This window comes from Lissotriton vulgaris, chromosome 7 (genome assembly GCF_964263255.1).
Source record: "Lissotriton vulgaris chromosome 7, aLisVul1.2, whole genome shotgun sequence".
NCBI lineage: Eukaryota > Metazoa > Chordata > Amphibia > Caudata > Salamandridae > Lissotriton > Lissotriton vulgaris.
Genome location: NC_141695.1, coordinates 1,682,320,811 through 1,682,334,481, shown reverse-complemented (window position 1 = coordinate 1,682,334,481; position 13,671 = coordinate 1,682,320,811). Strand labels below are relative to the sequence as shown.

The window sequence follows — 13,671 nt, the reverse complement described above, 5'->3', positions numbered from 1 at the left end:
CGGCGGCAGGGCCATGACGGAACCGCTCCGTCATGAGCACAGCTCAGCCGATGCTCATGACGGAGCGGCTCCGTCATGAGCATGGGAGGGGTTAATTATCTGTACTCCCAAAATGAGTCCTTATCTTCTTGGAAAGGGAGTCTATTTCACCCCATTTATAAGAACGGAAGTCGCAATGAGCCCGGGAATTATCGGCCATTGCCTTGATGGATGTGGAGGCAAAATGTTATGCATCTTGCAATCTGTTACATCTACAAGCATGGACAGAGTCAAACGGCATTAGCCCCAAAAATCAAACAGGTTTCAGAAAAGGAATGGGTACAACCACGAACCTGGCGGCGTTAGCACTCCTCACGGGAAAAGCCTCATTAAAGAACACAGGACTTTTTTTGCACGTTTTATTGATCTAAAATCTGCCTTTGACATTGGTCCCACGACTCTGGATGAAACTAAAAGAATGGGGTCTACCGCAACAACTAATTAACGCCATAGTGGCCCTCCATAGAGAAACTTGGGCAACTGTGAAGCTTGGAGATGGTAGCATTATATCGTCCAAATTAAAAATTTACAATGGCCTGAAACAGGGTTGTGTTTTGGCCCCAAGCCTTTTTAACTTGTACCTCGCTGACCTACGATCTCATTTGTCAAAAATAAACGGTCTTCCTCCAAAGTTGGCCGAAGATCATATACATTATCTGCAATATGCAGATGATATAGTGGTCTTGAGCCAAACACTGATTGGCTTGCAAAGACTCATTACCCACCTGATAATTTATTTCAACCAGCAAGGCCCTAGTCCTGGAAAATTCAGGTGGTTTGCAAAAACCGAACAAATAGAGGACGTTCGTACATATAAGTATCTTGTGATTAATTTGGGTCTATGTATGTCCTTTACCGAAAAGAAAATAGCAATAAGAGAAAAGGTCCAAACACTACAAACAATTGAAACAAAAACTGAGTTGCCCATTGCACTGTCACCTTTTGATAGTAATGGCCTCTCAATTACTTCCTGCACTTGCATACAGTCTGGAAATATGTCATGGCCGGAAATGTGAAGTTTTAAACAAACTACAGATAAAGGTGTATAAAGCCGTTTTTAATCTTCCGAAAAGTGCATCACCAGCACAGATCCGTCTGGAATTTAGATTACAAAATCAGAAATTCCAGCGTCAATCTGTTTTTGTGAAACTGTGCTGGACCCTCCATTCCTCGGAACCTGGTTCTTTGAACAACCTATGCTAGACTGAAATGAAGGCCTAGTTTGATCTGAAAAAATGGAATTCATGGGGCGAATACTTACAATCAGCATTGGCAGGACTAGACATACAAGAGGCATGGGATAGTAGGATGGAAATGGGGGCTTCTAATAGATTGTGTAACAGCACTGCAAAAAATCTGTCCTTTTTGGAAGACCAAAAAAATTACTGGTAAAACGCAAATGCATGGCAATCATACATTCCTACGTTAAACCAAAACAGCAAGCTTATTTAGCAGCACATTTTCGATTGGTTCTAAAAAAGAGTTTCATGCTGTATCGGTTTGGAGAACACGAAACCAAGGATTTGCGACAAACATGGAAAGGAAAATCCCTAAATGCATATTGCCGTTTATGTGGATATCTCAACAAATCTTTATGCCACTTGATGCGCGTCTGCCCCGCAGTGAATGATGCAAGAAGGAGTCTTTTAAAACCAATCTTAAATGAACTTAACATTCGCACCTGCCGACAAACCATAACTTGCTGGATGGGGGGGAACCTCTACCATCTTAATCTGTAGAGGGGCTCAGTTCCTTACCTTGATTGACAAACTCTTACGAATAGTGAACAATACTAAATGAATTAGGTTATGAGTTGGAAACCTTGCATGAATTGTAAAAAATGTTTTTATAAATGAATGATCTTTTTATGAAATTTTGTTTTAAATCTTTGTAACCGTTTTTTATTCAAACTTTTAGTATCATGCTTTATGGTTGTGATAACAAAATAAAGTTTCTTTTGACTGACTAACAAACAATTGACTGGGACAAAACGTGTTCATGTACTACATAAGAAATGCTGATATTTGTGGGTAAACAAGATGTTTCTGAAAATGACATGCTGCTATTGTGGGATAAAATGAAAGCATTTCAAATAAATTTCAAACTGATTATAAATCATGCTGATTTGGGGACAATCACTCCTTGTATTATTATTAATTTGTTTATTCGGTTATCCATCAACATGAAAAGCAGAGAAATAACATTGCAGTATAGTTACAGTTTAACACAGACAGTTTCATTTAGGTATGTGTGGTGAGTGCAGAGTCTAGGCAGGGGAGCCCAATGTGTACGCTCAACTTCGTGAGGAAAAGAAGAAAGAACAAAAACCCCTTCCTCTTTCGTACACGTTATTACTATACTATGTGCATGTGTGCAGTCAACGGGGATCACTGCAGATATTATGGTACAATTTCCTTGCTGCTAGGTGGCACGTGCTGTTGCTATTGGTGTTATTGCAAGTCTCACTTTGAGACCTTCCATGATCTCTATTCAAAAATGTTGCCTTGCCATATTAGAACAGCATACACCTGCGCGCCATGAGACTTGTGCCTGCAAGACAACAGCCTGTTAGCAGGTGGATGTGCAGGTTGCCTCCCTCTGAAAGATCGCTCTATCGAGAGCAGTAGCTCAGATGTCTGAGGATGTATAATTTCTATAACCCAAGGAATAGCTGGAATATCTAAGGCCGGAGATTAGTAGTGGGGTAACGTTTCATTATGCCACCTATTCTCTCATTTAGATCATGCATAAACAACTTGAAAGGGGAAAATGTAAAACTTAGAAAGATTGTATGAGTTAATGTCAAATTGCTCACCCTCGTCAGCTTGCAAAAACAAGACTTATTTCAGTTAATTTCTTTAGAACACTGCACTATCAAACACGCCTTGCAGCCTCTATTTTTGCTACTGCTATAGATATATTTACCTCTGGTCTTTTGAGTCGCCACTTGCCAAGGAAGAGGTTGGTAAGGGCAAAATCTTCTTCTTCTCTTCACTTTTTTCTTCTGAACCATCTGCAATTACGAAGACAACTGACAGCGTGAGAACCATAGCAATGCCTTTAAGAGTCCTCCACACAGCTTAAAATATTCACATATCAACAAAGGCAAAGTCAACAAATACAAAGCAGAGCTGGGAAACAGGACGTGCACATCTGATGATCCATTTAGGCACTTCCAATGCTTCTTCTCGGTAAGCACTGAAGCCAGAGAGGACAGGACTGACCAAAGAAGAAACAAGGGAAAGCCTCAGTAAGAAAAGGCTCATGTTCTTTTTTTCTGACCTTAATGGGGGTGAAGATCATCCAGACCCTAATAACAGCTCTTAGGATAAGGCGGGCAATATTAAGTTAACTGACTGGGTGATGCTCTCAATCTAAGTGCAACCTACAGGACGCAGTGGCTGGGATCATTCTCTGGGACAGAGGAGGCGACAGGAAATGAACGAGTGTGATTAGATGGTAGCGCGAAATAGACAACAGGAGGAGCTGGGCTTGACTCCCGAGAGAAAGTCACAGGATTCACCAGAGCAAACAGACTACCAAGAGCCCTAGAAGGGATACTCAACTCAACTGTTCAAAGCAATGAGCTTGTTGCACTGCTTCCAGAACAAGAGACTGGCTTGACCCTGCTGTGTATCAATGACTTGTGATTCCTCAATCCCCTAACACAGTGGGCCAAAACTGATGTTGTAATAGAGTCTCTGCAGAGCTTTTAGTCCCTGAAGAGGCCACAGCTAATGAGTATTGGCACCTCTTCCCTCGACCATCACAAATGGATCCAACACAACCAGACTCTCTGGTACCAGGAAGAAAAACGGTCTTGTAACCAAGTATTTTCAACATCCCCGGGATTTCTCAAACAACACCCACAATGTGGCTGTGGAGAATGACCATGACATGGAAGTTGAAAGGATACCAGAATGGGGAGTGGAATTGTTGTTTTATACCTCAATAGCATAAACGGTGTTATGGGCTGTGCTCTGTAGGCCATTTACTTACCTCCTGACTTATTCCCAATAATAAAATCCAATTCTCCTGTCAGATTGGCACACTCTTACTATGCATGTAAGCCAGGTAGCCTCAGACGGACTTCATATCGATAGTGGCACTACATAGCACAAGAATCAAGAAGCAAGTCAATTGTAATCAAACCAGCGGACAATGGGGGAGCGACGGGTTTTTCTGGACACCACAGCTTATAGGACACAATGTCTGAGACAACTTAATGAGGAAACATCATATCGACCTCTAACAAGAGACCCCCACTAAAGGACTAGCTTCCACCAAAAGATCTATGGTAAGACGACGCTAACAACAATCGATGGATAATACCGAAAGAGGCCGATTTTCTGATAACCGATTAACCTACCACTCCATACTTTTTTGTCATTCCGAAGATCCATAAGTCACAAAGACCACCACCTGGGAGACCCATTATCTCCGGAAATGGTTCCATTTGAGAACCGTTGTCCCAATCTGTGGATCATTTTCCGAGACCTCTGGTTCGCCAGATGTTTACTTAGCTGCAGGATACAAAAGAAGTGCTCCGTCAACTTAGGGACTTCACTTTTGAAGTGGAAACAGATCACTTGCAACTTTATACCTGTATCCCATAGGACCAAACTAGGCATGGGCGGAAAATCCGTTCCGCTCGCGGATTTTGCGGATTTTCGGGAAATTCGCAATCCGCGAGATTTGCGAATCTCCCGCAAAATCCGCAAATCCGCGAGCAGCGGATTTTGCTCGCACTGCTCGCACTGTTCGCGTGAGTTCGCGCCCCGCGAATAAGTGCAAAATTGCAGAAATACGATCTTAGCAAAACTGAAAGTAACTACTTACCAGGTTCAAAAGTTCAGGCTCATCATTAGTAGCCATTTCCTGTAGTGCTTCCTGAGGGGCCCCTCCAGAGTTCAGTTGCCAGTTGAAACTATTATGTGACCCTGCTCTGAACCTCAGAATAGTTACACATATGCCACAAAGGTCCTGAATTACAGCTAAGGGAGACAAGCAGGAGCCAGGCTGGAAGTTAAAATCCATTAATCAGCCCCTAATTCATTATTGTCAGTTGGGGCAGGGCAGGTGTTGTAACTAATTTTGCAACAATGAAAGCACTTAGCAAGTGCAAAAGATCACTAATCAGGGCGCACTAAGGAAGCAGGTGCCAGCTAAAAAAATATTCTGTGACACATTAATCAGCCCCAAATTAATTCAGGTCACTTGAGGCAGGGAAGGTGTGCTTTGCTTTGCCGAAAATAATGTACACTGGACAACCAGAGGGTGTGGTGATGAAACAGAGGGTGGCATGGGTGGGCCAGAGGGTGGCATGAGTAGTCAGAGAGTGGCAGTGGTGACAGAGAGTGGCAGTGATGAAGAAGAGTGTCCCAAACAGGCTGGACACGTAGAAACAACAAGTTCGCAAAACTTGCGACCCGACAGGTAAGTTCGCAAATTGCGAAATTGTAAAAACCCTCGCGAACTGGCAGAAACACGGGCGAACACAAAAAAAAAAATCCGCAAATTCGCGGGAATTCGCGGATTTTGCGGATTGCGAATCCGCAAATCCGCAAAATTCGCGAACGCGAGATCCGCAAAATTCGCTCATGCTTAGACCAAACACTGTCCACAATGGAAGCCCTTCTTCGGTGAAGTGATCTGGATACCATTACTCCAGTCTCCTCCATAATGAAGTATTCCACGCTAGCAATGAAAGAAAACGTTTTCAGTTTTGAATAACGTTTACGCCTACAGATGCCTGAGACTTCAATGGGCGGTACATTCTCCCCCTGTCTGGCGAATCTCTGTATGCATGCGTTTGAAAATTAACAGGTGCTAGTAGCGGGGAACCCATACTGTGCCAATATTATTCTATGGAAACGCTACATTGATGACATCTTTGTGATCTGGCACGGAGATGCTACCTCCATTGAATCCTTCCATGCCGGGCTCAATAGTCAGAATTCATTCCTGAGATTCACCTGTGAACACAGCAAAGAACAATTGCCCTTTCTGGATGTACTAATCTTTCCATCTTTGGGCCACCTGGAAACGGAGGTGTATAAGAAACCTATAGCCTGCAATGCCTTATTGTCATACAGAAGCCACCATCCAAAAGCATTGCGAGATAATCTGCCATAAGGTCAGTTTCTACTCTGTAGACGCAATTGCTCCAGTATTTACATGTATAAAGAACATGCTGCGAGTTTGAGAACCAATCTCCTCGACAGACATTATTTATTTATTTATTTATTTAAGCTTTTACCGCGCACAGCTACCCACAGTGGGTTTCCCGGCGCTAGGGATAGACTGGAGAAGAAGATATCAGATAGCCAGCATGCAGGTAACCAACTGCTTATGTGAACAACAGCGTTTTCAGTGCTTTGCGAAAACGAAGAAGACTGGTCTCTAATTTAAGGGCTGTGGGCAGGGCGTTCCAATATTTGGGGCCAAGATAGGAGAAGGAACGTCCCCCCATCCTTGCCAGCTTAAATCTTGGTATAGGGAAATTACCAATTTCCGAGGATCGTAAGGTCCGTGTGGGCCTGTAGGGTTGCACCAGCTTCTGTAAGTACGAAGGTGCAATGCCTTGCTTGATTCTGAACATGTAGCATCATGTCTTGAACTTTATGCGGCTGGAGATTGTCAACCAATGAAGATCATACAAGGCAGATAATGCCGAAGTTCTTCTGGGAACATTCTTCAAGAGTTGCGCGGCTGCATTTTGTACAACCTGCAATACTTTAACAGTGGCTACATCAGCTCCCAAATATAGTATATTGCCGTAGTCCAGGCGAGATGTTATCAATGCCTGGACGACCGTTCTACGGGAGGGAATAGAAAGCATCCATAAGATCTTTTGTAGCCACCTAAGAGTGGAAAAACAGGTTGCTGCGACCTTAGTGGCCTGCTGCTTCATTGTTAACTTGTCGTCAATTTGGACGCCCAAGTTCCGTACAGCATGTGGGGGTGCAGGAAGTGAACCCATCTCATTTGGCCAATGCTGGGGACCCCAGAGGTTCTTATTTTTCCCCAGAATGACCACCTCTGTCTTCTCCCCATTCAGTTTAAGACAATTCCTCTGCATCCAGTCAGCCACAAGAGTGAGGCCCGACTTTAGTGCAGAGGGGTTATTCTCGTCTTGTCCAGACAGAGAGAAGACGATCTGGGTGTCATCAGCGTAGGAGAACAGGGTCAGCCCCGCCTGTTCAACGATGTTAGCCAAGGGTTTTACATAAAGATTGAACAATAGGGGGCTGAGTATGGACCCTTGGGGGACACCCCGTGCTGAGGGACAGACCGCTGATGCCGCCTTAGGGGAGAAAACTTGAAAGGTTCGCCCACCAAGAAAAGGGGCCACCCAGGCTAAGGCCATGCCAGTCACACCAAGAGACCGCAGAGAGTCGAGAAGGATGGAATGTGACACGGTGTCGAAAGCTGCGCTCAAATCCAACAGGATGAGCTCCATGGTTTCACCCTGATCGACACCGTGTCGGAGACTCTCTGTCACCCCAAGAAGGGCTGTCTCGGTCGAGTGGCGAGACCGGAAACCCGACTGGGAGGAATGTAGGAAACCAGAACTCTCCACCAGTTCAGTGAGCTTGGTATTAATATGTCTCTCTAACACTTTAGAGAAGATGGGTAGCAAGGATATTGGACGAAAATTAGCAGGATTCGAGATATCAGCACCAGACTTTTTTAACAAGGGCACTACCATAGCGTGTTTCCATGGCTGGGGTACATGTGCCTCAGTAAGTGAGGCGTTTAACAATTTGACAAAGATATGATGGGTAGAGGAATCTAATTGTTTAAGTATTTTAGCCGGAAGTGCATCGCACGGAGAACCTGAGCGCACACTATTTAGACAAGAAGAGAAAGAAGCATTGTCTAGAGGCTGCCATACAGAGAGTTTGGCGACGTCATTAACATTAGCAGATGACTGCACAGCGCCAGATGCAAGAGGTGTTACCACCGGAGACGGGGTAAAGAGATCATAGATCAGGTCGACTTTTTTTACAAAAAAGTCAGCTAAGGATTGGCATTGAACCACGTCAAGCGCGGGGGGCGTAGGAATAGAGTCCGCTCCTGTCAGTTTTTTTACAACTGAAAAGAGCACCTTAGGGCAGTTTTGTGCATCTGAGACTAATTTTTTAGTGAGATCTGCTCTGGCTGTTTTACAGCTATTATGATAGCCCTTCAGAGCATCTCTATAAGCTACTTTGCGAGTAGGAGAATAATTGCGCCTCCATTTTCTTTCTAAAATCTTACATTGAGTGCGAAGGCACTTAAGCTTGTCGGAAAACCAAGGTGCAGGGGGATGATGAGACATAGTTTTCTTAGATGTCAAAGGAAGCGTGGAATCAACGGCATTATTTAACCACTGACCAACTGCACAGTTTAGTGCAGAGATAGGTAGGTCAGTGTTAGGAAGTGTCCTCAATAATTGTTTATTAAGATCTGGCATGTTAATTTTTCCCCAACTGCGTGTTCGTTTATGTATTTCCTTTCCAATCTGTGATACTGTCCTGGTAGTATCCAATGAAAAAGGCACAGCAAAGTGGTCGGACCATTCTATTGGGCGTGCTTTCTGAGAGGAGTCCAACTGTAGATTTGACGAGATGGGATCTAGTAAATGACCAGCATGATGTGTAGGAGCAGAGTTCAATAATTGAATGTTAAAAACTTCGAGATGGATATTTAAATCCCCAAGAATCGTGAAGTTGGCTGCTCTAAGCAGCAAGGGGGCCAGGAAATCTGGCAAGGAAGAAACCCAGGGATTAGCATTCCCAGGAGGGCGGTAGATTAATAGACCTGTCATTGTAAACTGAGGGTTGATAGTTAGCCTAAACAGGGCTGCCTCGCAACCTTTAAGAGGAATGTCTTCAAATTTACAGGTGTACTTAGATTTGAAGATCAAGGCTATCCCTCCCCCTTTGCCTAAAACTCTATCCTTTCTTACGATGACGTAATTTGGGGGAATTGCAGCGGCAATATCTGGGCCAGAACTGTCATGTAGCCAGGTTTCCGTAAGAAACACAGCATCCGGTTGCTCATCAGTGATGAAGTCAAAGATGTTGTACTTGTGTTGTGGGAGAGATCTACAATTGACACTCCAGAAATGTAACGAGGCGTGTGAGGAGACGGTTATTGACTTAACAGGCCTAACAGGCCTACTGCGCCTGCCATGGCGTTTAAGCGATCTGCAGCTTACTGGCATTCCGCGTGCAAAACCGCATCGTTGACATTTGTATTTAGGGAAGGGCAGTGTACATACAGAGCAGTTATTGCTGGCAGAGCGGCGCCATGAATATAGTTCCTCAGCGGAATAGGAAAGAACCATAATGCAATTTTAAAATCACGAGTAGAACGAGTAAAATCACTCGCAAACAGCTAACAAATACAAATTTAATATTGTCCCTTCACAGGTAGCGTTTCCTGTTAGTGGCAGGCAAAGAATCTGCAATTAATTATCCATCATCCTTAGTAAAAAGATCTGCCAAAAGAGCACAGAACAACAATGTAAGAATAGGCCCATTTTGAACAAAGGACAGCAATCTCTACAACGTCCTTTGTTTGCTTTCAAAAGGAGCAATAATTTGAAAGGCATACTGGTCTGTACTAGACCCAAACCTATGTTCAATTTAAGACAAGATACCCTTTGGGATCTTCCATCAGTCCAAGGACATTACCCGTGTGGGACATGTGGGTTGTGCCAAGATTTGTGCCACACAGACCATTAATATTGGGACCGGGAAACCTTAGCTATTGAAACAACATGCCAACTTCAATAGGGAGAGATTAATATAACTCATTGTTTGTCCCTGCAATCTCAGATACGTGGGACTGACTACATGTAAAGTGAAAATTCGGATCATAGAACATGAAAGTACCATCATGTGTAAGAAACAAGCCACTAAGCTTACTGACCATTTCTTGGAAAAAGGCCATCTTCCGGAGGACTAAAGGTGGACGGTACTGGACAAACCTAATCTAACATCCACATCACCCAATTTGACGAAGATTCTTTTGAAAATTGAACAAAGATGGGTGTTTAGATTGGATACTGACAACACGGGTCTGAACGATAAAGTCCCATGGCTTTGTATCCTAAAGAATGTCTGCAGATGGTGTGATTAGGATATTGGTGGAATTGTAGTGCCTATCCTTTGATCCCTCTGCCATGATTTTCTGAAAACTTTTCATAACACAATAATTTAAAGGCTTTTTTTGTTTGAGATGAAGAAATGGGATCGCCATTAAATTTTTCATTGAGCCACCCTTCCGCAGGAATTTTTGAATACATGTCTTCTTTAGCAATTCACGATTTCCCGTTTTAGTTTTCAAGTCTTTGAGACGCGGAATAATTTTTTTTGCTACATCTTATATTTTATATGGTTATAAAACCACATTATCGGACAGATGCACTGATTTAAGGGTACACTTTATATTTTTCCAATATCCTTCACGATTTAGTATAGGACTGTCCTTCTTTTCTTGGATGGTTTTTAGTACTTAGACAAAATTGTTAAAACTACAAGGTCTAGCATGCCTATATTACAAACAGGAAGTACTTGCTGTTTAGATCAACCTGAACTATAAAAAACCTATGGGAAGTGGCCGTCCCCTTTTTTTTTGGTTCATGGCATGGCTTGTGGCACGCTGTTTCTGCCCAGTAAGGCGAGTGTAGTGTAGTTGTTTTGTTCACTTGCTCGGGATTAGAGCTGCCCAAGCAATATACATCTTTTACGCGGAGCTGACCACATTAATGTTGTCTTAAGGGTACACTTGTTGCTCTGCCCCCATCAATTTCAACAAACCCGAGACAGCCTTTTTAACCTAGAATGTTGAGGACGAGTGGGTTGTTTAAAAACATGCTTGACTCGCTTTTCTACAAGCGACAAACACTTAAGTCCCCAATAGTTTACTACAACAAATTTGGGTCACTTTAACTTTGTTCAACTAACAGAGTTAGTCTGTCGTTATCATTATACTATGGGTTTCTGAACAGCTTAGACCAGAGGTCTTCAAACTTTTCCAGGTTGAGCCCCCCCAGCTGAATTCCCCCAGATGTTGGGCCCCCCCACCACCCGACAGAAACCTCGGGAATCCGGCACACCACATGATCGACCGCCACGCGCACACCACGGGCCATATCCGGCAAACAATGCTCAACACAACAAGAGTGCCTAGCAAACTGCAGGCCTGTGAGTGGGTGTGACGAAACGACAGAGGCGTACCAGACAGCTCAAAACACAATCCTCCAAGACAAAATGTGCGCAAATTCTCCCCACTAGAATGCCCTGCCTTACACAGGACACAGATCAACAACACCACCACCAACATGAATGTGACGGGTGTGCCGGTGCCCAGCCACACCTAGACTCTCAATCTGTGGGTGAATCCCTGCCACTGCCATCCTCAGGCTGTGCTCCACATCCAGTTCTAAACGGTACCTAGTCTTCAACACCGCAAGTGCTGATAACCCAATCTCACAAACTCCCCAACAAATAAACAAATACATTGTAGGATGTAAAGCACCATGCACAAGTGAACCAAAGGGAGGACCGCCGTGATGAACCCACTATAGGGAACACACCATGGGTGCTTCACCAAGCGGAACCCAAAACATGGAACCCGACCTTGCCCATGGGGGCCCCGCATTCAAGTAGCAGCTGGACGTCACGCAAAATGTCACACGCATGATGCATAGATCCAACACATGAGCACACATAGAATACAGAACAGTAACACATAGGCAAGGGAGCAGCCAAACAATTCAAATACCTCCCACTCTGAACCACAGCTCTCATGGCACCAAGAAAGCAAAGGAAGTCATCACAACCCTCCCCATCCATCATGTACACCTTGTCATCCACCAACTCCCCCACCATTCATTCCGTCCCTCCATCTGAGCCCCATCTACATCCAAACCCCTTCAGCCACTTGCAAACCCATCCACCTTCCATCCCTCCATCTATCCATCATCTCACCCAACCATCCCTCCATCCACCCCCTCACCCATCCATCCATCATCCATCCATCCATCCCTTCACCCAATCTATCCCCTCATCAATCCATCCACTCTTCCACCCATCCATCCACCCACTCATCCATCCAACCATTCACCCAAGCTATCCTCCCACTCATCCATCCACTCCTCCACTCATCCATCCACTCCTCCACTCATCCATCCACTCCTCCACTCATCCATCCACTCTTCCACCCATCCATCCATCCATCCACTCATCCATCCAACCACCCACCCTCTCACTGATCCAGCCATCCCCCACCCACTCATCCGTCCACCCACTCAACCCCCCACTCATCCATCCACCCATCCATCCCGCTCTCCCGCCTCCCCCCACTCATGCATGCACTCTCTGACCCATCCAGCTCCATGCTCCTCTCCTCACCCATCTATGCACACACCTGCCCATCCACTCTGCCAATCATTCATCCATGTCATCACTCATCCATCCATCGATCCTCCCCTCTCTCTCCATTCCCCCCTCACCCAGCCACCCATCCCTCCATCCACCCTTCTCCCATCCACCCACTCATCATCCACTCATGAATCCATCCATTGACCACTCATCCACCCCTTCACTCCTCCATCCATCCCCCGTCCATCCACCCTCCTCAATCACCCATCCATCCCCACATCCACCCCTTCACTCATCCATCCATCCATTCATTCATCCCTTCACCCATCAATACATCAATCCATCCATCACCTCTCTCATCCATCCACCGACTCGTCCACCATCCACCCCCCCTTAGATCCATCCACCATTTCACTGATCCATCCACCCCTCCACCCATCCATCTACCCTTCCAACCATACACACATCCATCCACTCCCATCCATCCCTCCACTCATGTATCCATCCTCTCCCACCATCCATTCACCCCTTCACTCACCATCCATCCCCTCACTCATCCATCCACCCCCACCCATACATCCACCACTCCACCCTCACACCTTTTATGATTCAAATTCGAATCTGCAGATCAACATCCCTGAACACCGACACTTCGGTGCCCACACAAAGATCCTCATGAGTTGAGGACCACAGACCAGAGCCCACTGTCCCGATTCATGGCCCAAACCCGGATTGCAACCTCTCCCTCCCTTCCCAAAATAACTGAAGGACTCCCGCCACCCCCCCCAACTCCCCCTCACTCCCACCCCCCTTGAAAGGCTGGGGCCCTGGACCAGAGCCCACCCTGCCCGTGCCTCAAAACCTCTGCGAAACCTTCTCTCCCTTCTGGGAAGAGCTAACTCTCCCAGGAGGGGGTTAATTCACAGAGCTGACAGCTTCAGCTGCAGGGGGAGGCAAGGGGTCTCCTCTGCTAAAACTGAAAGCGTGTCTGTTTGTTTGCTTTCGTTTTTAGTAGAGGAGACCCCTGCCTACTCCGTGAATTGGCCCCCTCCTGGGAGAATCACCCAGACAAAGAAACGGGCACAAAGGGGAGATCAAGTGGAGCCCGCGCCCCCCCCCCCCCCCCCCCCCCTGGGATGGCGCCGCGCTTAGACCAACCCCGACAGGCTTGCTTCTTAACAAACTCTGCAAGGTTAATATACCTGTCTGGTCTTTGCACATGAGGCCCATGCTTTTCAAATCTTCTTGGCACAGC

The 13,671-nt window shown here is 45.5% G+C and overlaps 1 protein-coding gene across 1 annotated transcript in view; it reads right to left on the bottom strand.

Moving 5' to 3' along the window:
* The window catches only part of TCEA2 (transcription elongation factor A2), a 367,215-nt gene that overhangs the window by 253,785 nt on the left and 99,759 nt on the right, over positions 1-13,671 (bottom strand). Inside the window, exon 4 of the mRNA XM_086932791.1 lies at positions 2,965-3,052. Within this exon, the coding sequence (XP_086788917.1) occupies positions 2,965-3,052 (88 nt within the window). The remainder of the gene's footprint in view (positions 1-2,964; positions 3,053-13,671) is intronic.